Source organism: Cyprinus carpio, chromosome B4 (genome assembly GCF_018340385.1).
Source record: "Cyprinus carpio isolate SPL01 chromosome B4, ASM1834038v1, whole genome shotgun sequence".
Taxonomy (NCBI): Eukaryota; Metazoa; Chordata; class Actinopteri; order Cypriniformes; family Cyprinidae; genus Cyprinus; species Cyprinus carpio.
Genome location: NC_056600.1, coordinates 31492011 through 31512979, shown reverse-complemented (window position 1 = coordinate 31512979; position 20969 = coordinate 31492011). Strand labels below are relative to the sequence as shown.

The 20969-nt window shown below is 37.9% G+C and overlaps 1 protein-coding gene across 3 annotated transcripts in view; it reads left to right on the top strand.

Annotated features, from left to right (window-relative positions):
• Positions 1-20969, top strand: part of LOC109065237 (NACHT, LRR and PYD domains-containing protein 3-like) — an 80941-nt gene that overhangs the window by 20098 nt on the left and 39874 nt on the right. For 2 of the 3 annotated variants that reach the window (XM_042722895.1, XM_042722894.1), the window contains exons 2-5: positions 1462-1743; positions 1876-1917; positions 2520-4299; positions 4473-4646. In XM_042722895.1, the coding sequence (XP_042578829.1) occupies positions 1482-1743; positions 1876-1917; positions 2520-4299; positions 4473-4646 (2258 nt within the window). In that variant the 5' untranslated portion in view covers positions 1462-1481. Of the gene's footprint in view, positions 1-1461; positions 1744-1875; positions 1918-2519; positions 4300-4472; positions 4647-20969 lie in introns of those variants that run through there. The other variant, XM_042722897.1, reaches the window with a different exon arrangement.

The following is a 20969-nucleotide window of genomic DNA, read 5'->3' as shown; positions in this document are numbered from 1 at the left end:
AGCAATCACCTGCACTGAAGTGTGCGCAACGTGAATTTAAATTGTATTTATTTACAGAGGTATATGATGTCACACTTGTCCGTGTGTGAAGACGTTTCGCAGCGCAAATCAATGAATGAATGTTCCGAAGTGAGGTAAACTTCAACAGATTTCCCCTGGTCAGGGAGTAGGGAGCAATGAATCCTGTGTAGGGACCATATCAATGGGAACACAGTTCATGCACAAAGTTCACTTCTAACGAGCTGATTATCTGAATCAGGTGTGTTAACAAAAAGAGACATACAAAATATGCAGAGCTGGGGTGTGCGAGGACTAGAATTGAGAACCGCTGGTGTAGAGTAGCGCTTGTTTGCTGTCTCTCCGATCAAAAATGCAGACATGGTTTTATGTTTACGCGGCGCGATGCAGCACAACGTGTAAAAACACAGTATAAGTCATTATAATCTGTAATTATGTTCCCACAGGATGAAACAAATGGCTTGTTTGTAATGGGTTTTATTGTTATTGTCACGCCAGTGTTCTGACTATGACACATGTCACAGTATGTTAAGGGGCGTAACATTTCCGTCACACACTTGAAGCATTCGGCCAATCACAGCGCACTGGATAGCTGGCCAATCAGAGCACACCTCGCTTTTAAGACCGATAAACTTTGTAAAACGATGCGTTTCAGAAAGGCGGGGCATAGAGGAGAAACAATAATGTACAGTATGTGAAAAATTTTGGTTTTTTTAACCTTAAACAGCATGAACACCTTTCATTACACCAAATACACAAAATAATGTTCTTTTAAGCAACATCATATGACCCCTTCAAAAGAATGCCATCTTCTCCTGTTCCGTTGTTGTCTCCTTTTTTGTAGTTTTAATTAAATTATCTGTTCTTTAATATTTATTTACTGCTCTCGTGGCTGATGCTTCTCCGATGAGTAGCTTCTTCTTTGGGTTTTGCCTTGATACTGTGGGTCAGCAACATACCTGTGGACACTGCAGACTTGTGGTTTGTATGTGTAATTGCACGTTGACACAGACAACAATGCAGAAGTATAAATGAAAACCAACACATTGCCTATAGTGTAGAGGCTACGGCGTGGGTCTGACGCAGAAGTATAAATTGGGCTTTAGTGTTAATAGCATCTATCACTAAGAAAATAAGCTATTTGCGCTTGGTGTAAATAGCATCTAATTGTTTATCATTAAAAATACTGCTGTTTTCACTTAGTGTAAATAGAATCCATTGCTGTTTGCACTCAGTGTTAATAGCATCTATCGTTATTTACACTTAGTGCAAATAGCCACTGCCTTTTTTTTGGCTAACTCAAAGCAATTATAGTTGATTTGCTTAAAACAAATTTATGATGATTCGTATGTGTCAATTCACAGCTTTATAATCCACTTAGGTCCACGTGTTAAGAGCGTAAGTCCTTCAAATAATTTCTTCTTTTCTTTTTTTGACCTGCAGCCGTGAGTTGGTGAAGGACGATGGTGTCTGTTAAAGAGCTGCTCATGGACTCACTGAAGGAGCTTGTAGAAGCTGAACTAAAGGAGTTTCATTGGCGCTTAATGAGTGCATATCATAAGCTTATATCAAAGTCTGAAATGGAAAAGGCAGATATATTCGACACAGTAGATAAGATGGTGGTGTGTTTTGGACCAGAAGAAGCCGTGAAGATCATGGTGGACATCCTGAGAAAGATGAACCAAAATGATCTGGCTGAACAGTTGGAGAATGAACACAAGCAAGGTAACATTTAATTCACTGTGACTTTAACATGATTAAACATATACAAGTTTGATGGTTTGATTTAAACCTCTTTACTGTGCTGACATGTTTGTGTGATAGATGTTTCCCAGTGAGTAATTCTCTCTTTCACAGCTCAGGCTGAGGGCAATCTGAAGACATCTGTCCCTTTTGGAGGTGATTCATAACACATCTGGAGTAAATAACAATCACTGCCTGTAAATGGAAACAAGTGGAAATATAACTGCAACCATCAATTACAGGGCCAGACACATCAGTGGCAGATTTTGTACAAAAAAACATAGAAGAGAACAGAGTGTTTCTCCAGTGATATCCAGTTTACAATGGTCTAAAATCCTTAATTATACATCTTATGTTATACAGTTATTAAAGTTGACCAATAGGTAGCACTGTCACCAAAATGATTCAGTATCACCAAGACATGATTACAATCACACGTGCAAAGGTCAATTTCAGTAGGTCAAAACATGTACATAAAGCCTCACATCCTGTTTGATGTGCCAGATGATATGGAGACCATCAGTTTTTAGTAACATTAGTCAGCATGGCCTAAAAATTATCTCAATCAATACAATGACTAATCTGGAAAGAACATAAAAACAAATTCAGAAATTTGTAAATTGAAACCGAGCTTTTAGGTATGGAACAGTGCTGTTTTCAGCATTATGAATTTAATCTGTCTGCTTCAGTTTTTAATAATGGTGATCATGCAGATACGAAAATATTTGTCAAATATGTTTTTTCTTTTTTAATTACAGAGCTGCTAAACTTCTTGGAAATTCACAAAACAAACATGAAGAAGAAAGCAGAATATATTTTTGAGGGCATCAAAGATGAAAATGAAGCACAACTTAAGGCTATTTACACAGAACTGTTCATCACAGAGGGAGATATGAAAGCTGTAAATCACGAACATGAGATTCTGAAGATCGATAATGCTTTCAAGAATAAAAAAACACATGACAAACCAATCAAATGCAATGATATATTCACTGAACTGAGGACAAACCTTGAGAAAAAGATTGTGCTGACCAAGGGAGTCGCTGGCATTGGAAAAACTGTCTCTGTGCACAAGTTCATCCTGGACTGGGCAGAAGGAGAAGCCAATCAGGATATACACTGTGTGTTCCTGCTTTCATTCCGAGAGATAAACTTAATGACAAATGAAGATTTCAGTCTCCATGAGCTTCTGCTAGAATTTTATCCTGAACTGGAGGGCATGGAGAAAACAAAGTTATATAAGGAATGTAAGTTTGCATTTATATTTGATGGACTTGATGAGAATCGCCTGCCTCTGAATTTTAATAGTAGGTCTTCGAACACTGTTGAGAAAAAAGTATCTGTAAATGTGCTGTTTACAAGTCTGGTGAAAGGTAAGCTGCTTCCATCAGCTCATGTCTGGGTGACATCACGACCAGCGGCAGCCAATCAGATCCCTTGTCGGTATGTGGGTTTGTTCACAGAGGTGCGAGGATTCACTGACCAACAGAAAGAGGAGTACTTCAGAAAGAGAATCACAGATGAGAGTCTGGCCTCCAGAATCATCTCACACATTAAGACGTCTCGTAGTCTCTACATCATGTGCCACATTCCTCTGTTCTGCTGGATCACAGCCACAGTACTTCAGAATATTCTCATTGAGAACAATGCAGAGAACATCAGTACAACACTCACTGAAATGTACATTCACTTCCTGCGGATACAGATGAACATGAAGAACCAGAAGTACGATGAACAAGAAGAAGGAGAATGTACAGAGCACTTGCAGTTAAATAGAGAGATGATTTTAAAGTTAGCCAAGCTAGCATTTGAACAACTGAAGAAGGAAAACATTGTGTTTTATAAGGAAGATCTGAAAGCATGTGGTATTGATGCAAGTAAAGACACAGAGTTCACAGGAATGATTGCTGAGATCTTTAAGAAGGAAGTTGGACTTTATAAGACGAAGGTCTTCTGCTTTGTGCATCTGAGTGTTCAAGAGTTTCTCGCTGCAGTGCATGTGTTCATCTGCTACCTGAACAAGAACATGCAGGAGCTTCAGTTTTTCTTTGATGAGCCGAAACAGAATGTCACATTGCAGGAGCTACTGGAGAAGACTGTTGATAAAGCAATGCAGAGTGAGAAAGGACATCTAGACCTGTTCCTGCGGTTTCTGATGGGGATTTCAATGAACTTCAGTCAAAATCTGCTCAAAGGCCTGATCACACACACTGAAGACACAACAGAGAGCATCACAATAATAACTAAATACATTAAAAAAGAACAAAACAAGTACAATATCTCAGATGAAGCTCTAGTCAACCTATTTTACTGCTTACTTGAGCTCAAAGATCATTCATTATATGAAGAAATAAAGAGCTACCTCAGTTCAGATGAACATCCAGGAAGAGACCTCTCATCTTCAATGTGCACAGTGCTGACCTACATACTGCTGATATCAGAGAAGGTGCTGGATGAGTTCAACCCGAAGAGGTTCACGTCGTCATCTTCAAACTACACAAAACTCATTCCAGCTGTGAGATGCTGCAGAAAAGCCCTGTGAGTAATTTCACTGACTGATGTTCAATTAAACGTTTTGTTCTACATCACTAAACAATTAAATGTCAAAATAGAATGTGAAATATGTCCCCCGTTTATGAAGATTACAACAAGTTATTACAGAAAAAAATTAACATCAGAAAATAATCTAGCTAAACATTCTGTTTTGGCAGATTTGACGGCTGTGGTCTTGATGAAACATGCTGTGAAACTGTGTCTTCTGCTCTACAATCATCAAACTCCCATCTGACAGAGCTGTACCTGAGTAGCAATCACCTGCAGGATTCAGGAGTGAAGCTGCTTTCTGATGGACTGAAGAGTCCACACTGTCATCTGAACATATTGAGGTTTGACATTCACATTAACTGAATTACTATGTTCAAATATGTGGATAAATAGGTGTTTCATAACTATAGCAAGCAGACATTTTTCCTGTCTATATTGTATTATGATTGTATCAGTGGCATGTTCTCCAAGAACACAAGGCAGGCAATGACTACTCAAAAAACCTGATGAGAAAATAGTCAGGGTTCCCAACCATCCTGGATAACCTGGAATTTTGTGATGCAGTGTTCCAGTTATGAGAATGAAATAATACCTAAACTTCCTTAATGACTACTTTCAACAGTTTGTTTAAAAAAAAACTGTCATGTTCATTTAAAAACATTTTCCTTTCCTTATGGATTTTATTACTACAATACCTTTATTTTCAAGCATATTTTATTTTCACTTCATTCAGCTGAGGATCATATTATTCTTAGCTCTTGCCTCATTTCAGTAGGACAGATACAGTGCATTGACATATCGACAACGACTGTGACCAGACCATTGAGTCAGTGAGTTGAACTGGATCAGTTTGATTCATGAACAATTTGCTGCAGTGTTGAGCATAAATGCACAGAAGAGTTATTAGCTTAACCCTCAGGGATTGACCTTGGGGCATTTTTCAGGCCTAGAAGATATTATGACATTTGTATTTACTTAAGTTACTTATGACATTCTAATAGATAAAATGGTAACACTTTTTAATAAGTATAGAGTAAAAAAGTATTTACAAATTATTTGTGAACTATAGTTAATCAGTAGTTTATAAACTGTTGTTAATACATTACCAAAATACATTTTGGTCCAAAAATAACAAAAATTACAACTTTATTCAGCATTGTCTTCTCTTCCGGGTCTGTTGTCAGCGCATTCACAACACTGCAGTGACGCGGCTGACGTGTTATCTTTGTTATTGGGCGCACCAGAAAACACGTCAGCAGCATCATGAACGCACTCACAACAGACCGAGGAAGTGCAGTACCCTACTTGTTGCGCTCTTCTAGATATAGCTTCAGTTGCTGTTGTTTGTAATAGCAAATGAAGACGTTATCTGTGAGGTTTTTCTTAAATAGGCATAGAATAAAATGAGTAGGCTAAAAATCAGTAGGCTATCATAGGCGTATTCCATGTCTTTGTTGATCACATACAGTAAAATTTAAAGGACATTGAGTAAAGTCAATTCTGTTTTGTCAATAACATGCAACAGCCGTGAAAATTTGTTCATTTTTTACTCATGAACAAAAGTACATAAAATCCAGCTAAATTTTTGTTTTCCATTTCTTAAAATGAAAAAACGAAAATCAAACCGTTTCTCATTTCTCTTTATTTATTTAAGTAGAAAATCAAATGACCAAAATATACATGGACTGTGCACTTTCGCATCCATTCGTTTTTCGTTTTTTAACCATGACGGAAAAAATGAAAAAAGAACAGTTATTGTATTTTTAAATGCTATGCTGAAAACCAAAATTGAAATTAGAACCAAATCCACAAAATGCTGCCCGAAAAAGTAAAATATTGACGACTTTTCAGATTTTTTCTAATGATTTTTTGCACTTTTAATAAACATTAAAAACATTTGCAAATTAATATGGAAAAATGTCGATTTTAACAAGTTTTCTTTGGCCAAATTTAGTGATGCTTCTCCCACACGTTCAGTTGAGAACTAGAGCTGTCTTTGGAACAATGCAGAGACTTAATACAAATATTATTTTTAAAATAGACATTGCAGAATCCCGTGAAATCTATCATCATGAAATTATATATTGGGATATAATTTTATCATAACTTTGTGTGCTATATGTGTATGTCATTGGAGAGGATCATGCATGGTCACTCAATGCATGTACAGTAGGCTACATTGTGTTAGAGCGCAATATATGGGGTAAATATATATGTATGTATGTATATATATGTGTATATATATATATATATATATATATATATATATATATATATATATATATATATATATATGCTATTATAGAAATATATAAAGTTATAATCTCCAGAAACAGGCAGCCCGTGTTCCTGAATCAAATCACTGAGGGTGCTTCTGAAATCAGTGAGGGTGCTCTTTTGACCTGTTCACAAGTGGCATCCACATAATGCCGCGTTTATAGGCTATACAGGGCTCTAGACTTATTCTTCCAACAGGTAGCTCTTTTGCGACTTTCTCTGTTGATCGCACTAGCACACCATTTGGACAGTTGTTTTTTTTTTTTTTTTTTTTTGCTACAACATGGCATTAATCAATGCATGCTGATGAACTTTAATCATAGTTTATAGTTAAATGGTAACCAGTCTTCAACATTCAACCCGTTCTTTTTCAAAAGTAGGCTATTATTTGTGACTTGAATTTTTTGAACGGGAATTCCTCTTTTGCTGTGTTATAAGTCAGACTTTGGACACTTTCATTTTGGAATTTGTGATCCTGGTGTCACATTTAACAAGAACAGATAACTGTCTGTTTTGTTTATATCTATACACTTTTAACTTTTTAAGACTAAAACAAAATATTGATTCATTGTTATTCTTAATTAAAAAGCACAACAACATTAAAACAGTAGGCTACAATGACAAACTAACTTACCTATCATTTAACAAAAACAAATAAGATGAGGCATGGCTCCACATGCTATAGGCCTATTATATGTTGACTAATATTTGTCAAATTTGAACTCGCACATTCTCAAAAAACTGTTGCAAATGCAACCATTTTGGTCGCAGTCTATGAAAATTAGTGTGTCTGCTTATTCTATTCATCAGTGTTTGAACCATTAAAGGAGAAAACACATTTTCTGTATTTCATTTATGGGTTAAAAAAAACGAAAAATTAATGGACGCAAAAGTACACGGACAATATGGAAAATGCGGTTTCATCTTTAATGGTTGTTATCTTTGCTGTTTGCCTCACGTTACACCATGGAGGCTTGCTTTCTTTTTTTTTCTTTTTTTATTTGATTCCTTACTGTTTGCTAAACAAATTTATTAGTCGGTGTATATAATAGCATGTGAAGCCATGCCTTATTGTATTTGTTTTTGTTAATAAACATTATGTAAGCTAGTTTGTCATTATAGCCAACTGTTTTATTGTTGTTGTGCTTTTTAATTAAGAATTACAAAACTTCCAATGTCCGGCTTATAACACAGCAAAAGAGTAATTCCCGTTCACAAAATTCAAAACACAAATAATACTGATGAAAAAGAACATGTTGAATGTTGAACACTTGTTACCATATAACTTTAAACTATGATAAAACTTCATCAGCATGCATTGATTAATGCCATGTTGTACCAAGAAAAAAAAAACTGTGAAATGATGTACTAGTGCTAGCATTATACAGTTCTAATGTCAATTTTGGTTTTCAGCATAGCAATTATAAATACAATAACCTCGTTTTTTCTGTCATGGTTAAAACGAATGGATGCAAAAGTACACAGACCTATTTGTTTTATTTTCCTCAATATTTCTTTAAATGCATCAAATAAATATACAATTAAAATCAAAAAGAAAAAAAAGTATTTTTATGAACAAACTGTGTTTTAGTCCACCAGAAGTTCAGCTGCATCGTCTGGCAACCAGTGGTGGTGTAGCACATTAAGGGGATCTTAAGCACAAGACCGCTATCTTTAATGACACATCAGTTTTCAGTGGCATGTGCCAACCATATGTAAATATGTAGGTAGTAATTTCTGTGCAGTGCAGCAGTATGTACAGTAACTAAAAGAATGGACCTATGTACGCGCGTGCATCAGTGCTCGTGTCAGAGCTATGCATCTGACAGTGGGAGAGGTTTAACCATAGCCTCTGGTTAAATTCAAAGGGAGAGGAGCTTGTTTTGCACTTCAATGTGAAAAAAATGTGCCCTTTTGTTTGCACTGTTCATAAAAATGTTAAACATAGAAGACAAAATGCTTCTACATACAACTCTACATACATGATAGTAGGCATGTTTATAAAAAGCAGAGTTAATAAAAACCTGTACTTTTCATTGCACATTACATTCTATTACATAGCAATAGAACTCTTTATAACTTTGTTAACTTTTTAATAACACATGAATGACACAGACTCAGAGTTGGAATACTTTTCATTTACTATATAGATAAAAGAAACGTATTAACAGCCACATATATAAAACGGCATTCAAAACGGTATACAAACAACAAAGTGTTTTCCAGATGCTTAACTTAGTTATTTAAAACATAACTTTATCGCACATGAATCAAGATGTATGTTAAATAATTACAGAAGCATAAATATTATAAAAACACTTCAGATAAAGACATTATTAATTTGATTTTAACAGTACTCTCAGTAACATACTGGAGAGCCGGAGTTATGTCTTCAGGCGCCGTTATGTCCCCAGGTTCCTATGGTTACTCCAACCGCCACCAGTGCTGTGTACTTTAAAAATAATAAAAGATAATAGAATTAAATAAAACCTAAAACAACCTTTTCGTGTACTTTATTCTCATTTATTTCCATAAAAGTTGTTTATTTGTTAAGAAGTAACGAGTCTTACCTGATAAAACGAAATGTCCTGTCAGATGAAAAAACAAAAGCCCCTGACAAAAGCGTCATTACTGCTGTCAGACGACATTCTGTCAGACTATAAGTAAACATTATAGTATTAAACATTAAGTTTTAATCCTAAATCATCCCTTAAGTAGGGTTTACGTTTAAGTTCCTTGGGGTCAGATAGACCCCATACTTTTACAGAGCGATTGCATGAGGAAATATAATTTTTTTTTATATGGTAAAATATATATCTTTTTTTATTTACTTCTCAATTATGCATTTATGCTGTGTTTTTGTGAATATTTGGTAGTTTTTTACCTATTTGCTGCACAATTACAACTACGCCATAAATGCTTAAACGCTCATGAAAAATGTATTTTTATTGAAAAAAAAATCACATTAATAATGATCTTAATTAAATCTAAATTTTATTTGGACATTGCTTTATGTGTTAGGGATAGAATACTGCCATCTACAGGTTTGTGGAAAAACTTTAGGAGTTATAAAGAAAGAGATTGCAATGACGACATACATCCAGTAGAGGTCAATAGGGACTCATTTCATTTTCACTTAATTTTTCTTGATGCATCAACTTCTTACAACTTTGATATATTTTGCAAAAATATATTTAAACATTATAAAATACATTCAAAATCTGTATTTTTGTATTATTTTTTTGTTGTCCTTTCCCAAAATTGCAAAAGGTTAGCTGCCTTTCATCTTTCTTTTATCTGCCCTTTTCCCTCTTTCTGTGTGTGTTTGTGTGTGAGTGAACATGCTTGTCTTGTCATGTTGCCTTTGTGTTCTAGTATTAGTCCTTCATTTATGTATGGACATTTTTCAGATTTAGGCCAGTTTTGTTGATTTTATTTGCCGATTTCTATAAAAATGCTCTCTGTTGCAGTTACACGTGTGTGTGTGTGTGTGTGTGTGTGTGTGTGTGTGTGTGTGTGTGTGTGTGTGTATGAGATAGAAAGTTCGTTTCACTCTTTGTTTATGGTATAGGACCAGACCTTTATTTAAATGTAGAAATTTTCAGATTTTTAATGAAATGTGTTTTTTTTTTCTCCATTCATTTTCAATGTGGTCACTCTGACCCCAAGGACCTTAAACTGTATTTTTTTTTTTTACACACACCTTTAGAACAACCAAATTAAGCCCAGATTGTTTGTACATGTTTAGATAGATTATTTAGGAAACATCAGGGAACACTTTTTAAAAATAAAGGGATCTTTCAATGGGGTAAGCTGGACCCCAAGGACTGATTAAGGGTTAAACAACAGTTGTGAAATTAAAACATGTCTCACTTCGGAGGAACCTCCTGTCAGACACAGCTCTACTGTGCATGTGCTGTCCTGAATTTTAGCATGCGAGAGGCATGCAGCCGCGCACTGTTACATTCCCATACAGCACAGAGCAGTCTGCATGTAGCGTATTAAATCTCTCTTGGGTTATTTAAGCGACAGATTTAAGATGTCCAGACTAAAAACATTTAAATAAGCATATTTAAATATTAAGCGGCATGTAAGTTGTCATCTTTATTTATATAGCGCTTTAACCAATACAGATTGTGTCAAAGCAACTGAACAACATTTATTAGGAAAATAGTGTGTCAATAATGCAAAATGACAATAGTAAACACACATTTTTCAGTTAAAGGCAGTTCATCATTGAATTCAGTGATGTCATCATCCAGCTCAGTTCAGTTTGAATAGTATCTTTGCAATCATTTGCAATCAAGTTGATATCGCTGTAAATGAAGTGTCCCCAACTAAGCAAGCCAGAGGCGACAGCGTCAAGGAACCAAAACTCCATCGGTGACAGAATGGAGAAAAACCCTTGAGAGAAACCAGGCTCAGTCGGGGGGCCAGTTCTCCTCTGGCCAGACGAAACCAGCAGTTCAATTCCAGGCTGCAGCAAAGTCACATTGTGCAGAGGACTCAACTGGTTCCTGTGGTCTTGTCCCGGTGGTCATCTGAGACAAGGTCTTTACAGGGAATCTGTATCTGGGGCTCATCTAGTTGTCCTGGTCTCCGCTGTCTTTCAAGGCTGTAGAGGTCCTCTCTAGGTGCTGATCCACCATCTGATCTGGATACGTACTGGATCCGGGTGACTGTCATGACCATCTGATCTGGATACAGACTGGATCTGGTGGCTACGGTGACCTCGGAATAAGAGAGAAACAGACTAATATTAGCGTAGATGCCATTCTTCTATCAATGTAGCAAGTACATCAGGTGTTCATGCAGCCTAAAAATCCTTTAACAGATTTGGATATTAGAAGCGTATTAGTGTGTTATGTGTAAGCCTGGTTAAATCGATGGGGCTTTAATCTAGATTTAAACTGCAAGTGTGTCTGCGTCCCGAACAATGTTAGGTAGGTTATTCCACAGTTTGGGCACTAAATAGGAAAAGGATCTGCCGCTTGCAGTTGATTTTGATATTCTAGGTATTATCAAGTTGCCAGAGATTTGAGAATGCAGCGCCTGTGGAGGACATGTAAATCATTAATATTAATCATTATTTTATCGGTAATACCATTATGTGCCTAGGACGTGCCAGCTACGTTGCCAGCTGGTAAGTCGTGAAATTACCAAAAAGTAACAATCCATTACGTAGCCGGTACGTCACGTGTTAGCTGGGAATAAATCCATTACATTTTCTATTGTGTTTTGGGCAGGGTTCTATTTATTAAAATTTAGTTGTGAGTGGTCTTGTGTAGTTATATGAGACATTATATGTTGATCACGCAGACTGTATTAAAAAAAAACTATTTCATTTATAAAAACATTTTTACGAACAGTGCAAACAAAAGGGCACATTTTTTCACATTAAAGTGCAAAATGTCTCTGTTACGTATGGTAACCCTTGTTCCCTTTTAGTCGGTCACTCTCGACGTCACATCGAATGACAGACGAATTGGGATCTCTACCAAAGGGCCATAGCTACTGCCCCTTCCAGTGTTCTGTGGAAGCCACCTGCACCCCTACTTTTTGGCGCAGGACAGGGCTTACCAGAAGAAAACCAGCTACTGCTATTATGGCACTACCTACTCAGTAAGACTGGATAACACTGGGAAAACGTACCCATTCCACTTGGAACAGGGATGCTGCGGAAGCCCTATCCTTCCCAAAGGAGGTTTCGGAAGCAAATACACATATGAACATCCGTTTAGATGCATATGGAAGATTGGAAGTGATTGTAACCCTCTTGGAAATGGCAGAAGTCTGCTGGGGAAACACAGGCTCTGAGGCTATATTGTGGACTTTACACATATGGGATCCACTTAGGTCTCTACATATGGAACCCAACCCTCTACCGGTTCTCATGGATTCATCGAGTGAGGGCCTGGTGCCGGAAGCTCCACAACGTCTGGCTGCCGTGGGGATAGGGGAGCTTGACAGGGTCTACAATATGGACTCTCTGGAGTGGTTTTAGCAAGCCAACCTGAAGCCGGGGCCTCTCAGTGCCTCTACCCATTTGAGGTGAGAACACAGGAGGATCCCGGCTCCACACGAAGACTATAGAATCTAGCGAAAGTGTTGGGGGTCGCCCAGCCCACAGATCTACAAATATCTATCAGCAAGGTGCCACGACCCAGTGCCCAGGAGGATGCAACACTTCTAATAGGGTGAGCTCGCAACCTGAATGGGCAGGGCACACCCTGTGCCTGATAAGCCAGGGTGATGGCATTCACTATCCAGTGGGCCATCCTCTGATAGAGACGGCATTCCCCTTCTACCGGTCTCCATAACAGACAAAGAGCTGGTCTGAGGTCCTGAAGCTTTGTGTCCGGTCTACGTAGCATCTTAATGCTCGGACAGGACAGCAAAGCTAAGGCTGGGTCTGCCTCCTCCGGGGGCAGTGCTTGCAGGCTCACCACCTGATCCCTGAAGGGAGTAGTGAGAACCTTGGGCACATAGCCAGGTTGGGGCCTCTGGGTAACCTGCGAGTCAGCTGGTCCAAACTCTAGGCACGAATCGTCGACCGAAATGCGTGCAGGTCCCCTACCCTCTTGATGGAGGCCATTGCAAGCAGGAGCAGAGTTTTCATTGACAGAAACTTGATGTTGTGAGAAGTTAAGTATGGTGTAAGTTGGAGTAGCACCACTTTTTACAGAACTTCCAACAAAAAGGGCAACTTAGAAATAGGTCTATAATTGTGAGGTTCAGAAGAGTCTAGGTTTGTTTCTTTTTAGCAAGGGGTGAACCACAGCGTGTTTTAAACAAGATGGGACAATGCTGCTCTACAAAGAGGCATTTATAATGGAAAGTATGCTAGGTAAAACAACATCCAATACCTCCTTAAGTAGAATAGCAGGGATCGTATTAAAAGAACAAGACTTTATTTTTAGTTTTGGTTTTATTGTATATCTATTTGATGCATTTAAAGAATTAAGGAAACAAACCAAAAATATGTTTCAGATTTGTTTTTTATGTTCATGAATTTGGTGGAAATATATATGTACCTCGGATAACTTTTATTTTAGACAGTAGTTTCATTAAGAATGAGTATGAATTGATTTTATTTTAGACACAAAACAGTGTGTTTTATTTGACTTAAAACACAGGTGTTTTATTCTTGAATGAATCTGAGTCTTTGAATTAATCATTTGTGTGAGTGGTTCTATGACCCTTTTGCTTTGCTCCTGAACAAATCAGCATTTTGAATGAATCAGTTGAATTGATGACTCTATGACTCATTCATCAACACAATGACTTTCCGACACCTACTGGTGATGTAACCTTCATAATTCAAGTATCTAGTTGTTTCATTTTGTCACTCATTTCATATTTTTTTAGGCTATTCAGAATGTTTTTGTTTAAAACATTAATCTCATTCCATAATGCAATTGCTGTGTTAATCCAGTTACTGCCATTTGAGCAGCATTAATTGCATCTAAATTCAACTTAAGATGTAGCTTCTGTGCCACAGTGCAAAGATGGCTTTGGTTTGGTACTGATGTAATTGGTTACACTTATAATGTCATATTTTTTAAATATTGACTAAATTCAGGAATTAAATTTTTAAGGTAACAGATAATGACAGTATCATATAAACTTCTCTATAAAAAAAAAAAAACTCGAAATAATAATCAAAACGGTAAGATAGCTTTATATTCACACTAGAACCGATACTGGTCTGCACTTAACTATAATTTAAATGTCACGCAGCTTTACCACACATATTTTGATAACTGGACAGCTAAATAAAATGTAGACTAAAAGGGTAATGTGGCTGCAGATCTGAGGTACATACAGCTAATAAACTCAAACACCTGCAATGGTTTCCTGAGCCTTCAAAATGGTCTCTCAGTTTGGTTCACTAGGCTACACAATCATGGGGAAGACTGCTGATTTGACAGTTGTCCAGAAGACAATCATTGACACCCTTCACAAGGAGTGGAAGTCACAAACATTCATTGCCAAAGAAGCTGGCTGTTCACTAAGGGCTGTATCCAAGCATGTTAACAGAAAGTTGAGTAGAAGGAAAAAGCGTGGAAGAAAAAGATGCACAACCAACCAAGAGAACCGCAGCCTTATGAGGATTGTCAAGCAAAATTGATTAAAGAATTTGAGTGAACTTCACAAGGAATGGACTGAGGCTGGGGTCAAGGGATCAAGAGCCACCACACACAGACGTGTCAAGGAATTTGGCTACAGTTGTCGTATTCCTTTTGTTAATCCACTCCTGAACCACAGACAACGTCAGAGGCATTTTACCTGGGCTAAGGAGAAGAAGAACTGGAATGTTGCCCAGTGGTCCAAAGTCCTCTTTTCAGATGAGAGCAAGTTTTGTATTTCATTTGGAAACCAAGGGCCTAGAGTCTGGAGGAAGGGTGGAGAAGCTTATAGCCCAAGTTGCTTGAAGTCCAGTGTTAAGTTTCCACAGTCTGTGATGATTTGGGTGCAACGTCATCTGCTGGTGTTGGTCCATCGTGTTTTTTGAAAACCAAAGTCACTGCACCCGTTTACCAAGAAATTTTGGAGCACTTCATGTTTTTTTTCTGCCAAAAGCACCAAAAGTTGGTTAAATGACCATGGTGTTGGTGTGCTTGACTGGCCAGCAAACTCATCAGACCTGAACCCCAGAGAGAATCTATGGGGTGTTGTCAAGAGGAAATTGAAACAAGAGACCAAAAAATGCAGATGAGCTGAAGGCCACTGTCAAAGAAACCTGGGCTTCCATACCACCTCAGCAGTGCCACAAACTGATCACCTCCATGCCACGCCGAACTGAGGCAGTAATTAAAGCAAAAGGAGCCCCTACCCTAGTATTGAGTACATGTACAGTAAATGAACATAGTGTGATGTTGATATAAATGATGAAGGACATTTGTTAATGTCATGATGTTCAGCAATGTTCACGCCTTTGTCTCGTCCAGACTGGATTACTGTAACGCACTTCTCATCGGGATTCCTAACAAAAGCTTGCAGAGACTGCAGTATGTTCAGAATAGTGCTGCTAGGATCCTGATGAGAGTTCGAAAATATGATCATATCACACCCATTCTCCATTCACTTCACTGGCTTCCTGTTTCCGCCAGGATTGAATATAAGATCTCCCTTCTAACCTACCAGTGTATCTATGGAAATGCCCCTCCCTATCTGAAAGAACTACTCACACCTTCGACTACTTCTTGATCACTCTGCTCAACAAATTTAAACCGCCTCCTTCTCCCCAAGACAAAGCTCAGCACTATGGGTGATCAGGCTTTTTGCTCTGCTGCTCCTCAGATTTGGAATGCCCTTCCCGACCATCTGAGGGCACCTCAAATTATTGAGACTTTTAAAAAAGGACTAAAAACATTTATTTTTAGGAGAACTTATGACTTTTAATTATTAAACCTTTTAGTATTTTATAGTATTTGCATTACAAATAAAATGTATTATTATTATTATTATTATTATTATTATTATTATTATGTTCATTTCAGCAATAACTGGTTATAGCTGTTATATTAGGCTCAGAGAGAAGCGGCCAGAATGAGAGACACTTTCATGCTACAAGCTGCTGAAGCTGGCTTCGCGCCTCCTTTCCCTCCGTGTGCTGAGTTTTTAAATCGACATAATGGCGCCGACATGACTGTGCAAGCGGGGGCCAGCACAATGCAATCTCGCGATGACTTAAAGGCACAGAATGCAAACAATCATGGCAGCTCCGAGGCCCGCAGCGAATTCACCAGAGACTGTGACACGCACGCTATAAAAACACCACGGTTCTCTGGTAAGACAGATTGGAATGCATTCAAAGCCCAATTTGAACTGTTAGCTGATGCTGCAGACTGGTCTGAAAACCATAAAGCTCTGCAGTTAGTGCTGTCCCTCACAGATGATGCAGCTGCCTGTCTCCTATTATTGAGTCCTGCTGAAAGGAATGATTATAATTCACTGGTTGGTGCTCTTCACAGATGACATAGACAATGACCCCAGGCCCGAGCCACACACTCCAGTTGTTCAGGAGCCCCTTTCTCCAAACACCCCACAACCAGCCACTTCTAATGGGCTTTCCCCTGTGTCCCATGTCACTACCCCCCATGTCCTGAAGGGCCCAGATCCCCAGCCTGTTGAGGGACCAAAGAGGCAGAGGCACCTGCCTGGGCACCTTAAAGACTTTGTTTGCCCCCTCGTGTACGAGGATTCTTCTTTTTAAGTGGGGGGGGGACTGTAATTGTTGAAAGACATTTATTAATGTCATGATTTTAAGTAATGTTCATTTCATCAATAACTGGTTATAGCTGTTAGTCTCTGTTCACTTTAAGGGGCGGGGATAGTGTGGTGCGAGTGTAGGTCGGGCTAGAGAGAGTTCAGAGTTAGTTGGGAGAGTGAGAGCACAGAGGAGGAGTGCTATTCTTCCTTGTTCTTTTCTTTTGTGTACGGCTTGGGTTACGGACATAACAGTTACCCCTTTCAGTACGTAAATAAAGTTACAGAGCGACTGAGAACACCTGGTTCATTAGTAGCGGATTGCTACAATACATTCCAGAAGGCCAACAATTCACTAAAAATGTTTTTTTTTTTTTTTTAATTGGTCTTATGAAGTATTCTAATTTGTTGAGATAGTGAATTGGTGGGTTTTTGTTAAATGTGAGCCAAAATCATCACAATTAAAAGAACCAAAGACTTCAGTCTGTGTGCATTGAATTTTTTTAATACACAAGTTTCACAATTTGAGTTGAATTACTGAAATAAATTAACTTTTCCACGACATTCTAACTTATTGAGATGCACCTGTACATACTTATGCAATAAGCACCTAATATTTGCCATATAGAATCTATGCCTACACAGAAGTAAGCCCTGTTTAGGTGCTGCCCCAGTATGGTTTGTGTCAAGCCATTTGTTAGTCTGGTTGTTTAATAAGAGGGAGATGAACGCAAGAGTTGCAATAAACGCTTTTACAGCGGAGGACTCTTATTCTGCTGCACCAAACTGAAGACGAGATTATGACGGGACCATTTAATGCTTTCTTGACTAATCAGTGGAAAGGGGCATTTCGTGGAAAACGAACATTCAAATTGTTTATCCATTTTCTAACCCTGAATGTAAAAACAGAAAATCAGTTTTTTTTTTTTGAAAAAACTCTAAAAATGTAATAAAATTTTTTTTAATATGTTGCTGTTTTCTTACATTTCAAATCAAAAACAAATGAACCCAATGTACACGGACCGAGAATGGTTCCATTTTTCTTTTGTTAATTTTTTTTCTTTTTTTTCCTGTTTTTGGGTAAGGTAGGTAGTTAAGGAAGTGCTATTGTGTTTTTGTTATTTTTACCTGTGTTAAGTAAATTAGATTTAATATTGCGTAAGATACTCTTTTGTTTGTTATTTTGGCTACGCCCCATTCTTAAGACTTTTTGCTTTGTTTCTGCTATCCCTTTGTATAATAAATCAAATTTGTAGTGGATCTTTTAGTGGTTGGCAGTGTTCTTTAGGGCTGGGATGAAAAGCTCCATGTGGACTTTCCTTTAATTTTTTTTTTATGTATTCCTTAATTTCCCTAGATTAATTAGTTATTGTGTCTGTATGTTTTATTATTATTTTTGGCCCATGGGAGTCTATGGCAGCCCTATGAAGGGAACATAGGAAAAATCATGAAATTTGGCACACTTGTAGTGATGTCCATGAATAGTGATCTGACCAATTCTTGGGCCTCTAGGACCAACTCTATAGCGCCACCAGCAGTTAAACAATTCAACATTCAAATAGTAATAACTCCTGAACCCCTAATTCTACAAAAATGAAACTTAGTACACCTGTTTCCACTCATCATGCTGATCACATTCAATATCTTACATTAAGACTCTACCCATTACAGTAGTGGCCATTTTGAAAAGTACAGTATTCAGTATTTTTGCTACTCCTTCAAAATTGATCAAATTCTTCTGAAAATTGGCTTAGATGATCTTTGGACTGAGCTGCACAGAAATGGCTAATGATGTTAGGAAGTTATGAACTAAACGAGGTCAACCCAAAATTGGTTCAGAGGCTGTATCTTGGCCAATCTTTGATCAATCAAAATCAAACTTGGTATGCTTCATCAACACCATAATCTGAGGGCCTATGCCAAAGCTGGGAATAGCGCCATCTATGGGTGATGAGATATCAAAAATGGTTATTTTTGCTTAGAACTTTTAAACAATTTGTCAGAAAATTATGATCTTGGTGTCTCTGAGTCCCTTGGGTCCTGCCGAATCCAGACTGACTGAACCACCTGTCCGCGATTTTGAAATTTGACATAAGCCGCGTTTCCACCGCAGGAACTTTACCCAGGAACTAGGGACTTTGGGCTGGTACTCGGTGTGTTTCCACCGCAGAAACCAGGAACTAAATAAAGTTCCGGGTAAAAAAAAGGCCCTCAGAAAGTCCCTGCTGGCGAGGTAGTACTTTTTTAAAGTTCCGGAACTTTGGGTGGCAGGACTTGGGCGATAAACATGCTGTTTGGTTGAGTTCACGCAGCACTGTGATTTCAACCACCATTTATTCGGATCATTTTCAAAATATTACTGTTATTGTATCATGAAATGTAGATTTAAAAGTATTTCAGGCGAGAATGTAGTTGTTTAAAACTCAAATCTGTGGTTAATTTATAAAGACAGCGCCTATTTAAAAATGTGTTTCACCGATTTCGGAGACGGTCAGCTCCACGTGATCAGCGGGAGCTCAGTGATCATGTATCCGCAGAGAGCAGCCTCACCTCGGCTAGTCCTTCTGATATGTGCCACTGGCTCTGATGTCTCTTTATTGGTTAAACATAAAATATCATTCGTTTTGAGTAAATCTAACAGGTAATCTTTGGTCTGTATTCAACTTATCTATATGTGAAAATCAAAATAAAAAAGGCAAATTGATATAATATTTTGTTTCATTGTAATGGCTGTATATATACACATTTCCCTGAACTAAGCACATTTCTGCGGCTATTATTATGTTTAAATGAAAACGAAAGGAGGCAGTGGTATTTTATATCCTATTTCATTTTATTGTAAATATACAGTGAGGAAAATTGCAGTAGCCAAGGTGAGCTGACTGATGTTATCAAGTACGCTGCTGTTTGCAGAATTACCGGATTTGCATCATCGCGAACATTACACTCCCGAGTCAAATGCGCAAAGTCTGAACTACAGAGGATGCAATTCCAAAATCAGCGTACTTTGTATTGAGAAACGCACACAGACCTACGTCACCAGACTATTTGCCTAATCTTCCCGGTACTTTAGACCGCGGTGGAAATGCAGAAAGCAACAGGTCTGGGGGGGGAGAAGTTCCTGGGGAAAAAAGTTCCTGGTACAAGTGTTCCGGGTAATTTCGGTGGAAACGCAGCAATAAATTGTAATATCTTTTGAACCATTGGACATATCTGCAAAAATATCGGTGAGCATCATCAACACCATGTTCTCAAGTTATATTTATGTAATTTTGTTTCCAAGGTTATGCCGAATCTGATGATGTCTCATTTGTCATTTTCCAACAGGGTGTCTGTCCGCCATATTGAATTGGATGAAAAACAGCATTTTCGCTACTCCTCCCAGAAATTTTGTTCAATTTCGTCCAAAATCTGATCAGATGATCTTTGGATTGAGGCACATAGAAATGAAAATAGAAATTTTAGAAATAGAAATTTTATATTTTATAGAAATATAAATTTTTTATACTGTACAAAGTGTATATCCTGTCCCCTCTAAGTCTAATTGTAAGCCGAACCCTAATACTAACTGATGTATTTTAACAACGTGATTTAGCAAGTATTTCATATTGACAGCATTTTAATTTTTTTTAAAGTTTGTGTTAAAAAGTATGTTTAACTTTGGGCATTTTAAGAATCTCTTAATAATAATGCAATTGTTACGATTCCATTTTTGAATATAAGCAGCAATTACGGAGCCAAGCCCTGACGGCACAGCAAGTAGAGCAACACAGCATGCACAACACCACAGCAAGCATAGCAGCAAATCATGCAGAGCAGCAGTGCAAGCATAGCAGCACAGCAAGCATAGCAGCAAATCAAGCAGAGCAGCGCAGAGCTGGAAGAACAAAAACAGCAAAATGGAACGTACATTGAAAAAAACTTGTTCAGAAGTACACAAATTCGAAATTGAACAGAAGTTCAGATGAGAATGACCAAAAGCACATTTCTGATTCAATACAAACACGGCTGGAAAATCCAACATCTGGAACAGAAGCAATGATAACCACCCTGGATTCGAACCCACAACCTTAGAGGTTCAGAGCCAGTGTTTTAGCAGAGTGTGCCACTCAGTTGACGCACATTCAACAGGGCGCAGAAGGGAGGTTAAGGTGTGAGAATGATGATTCAACATT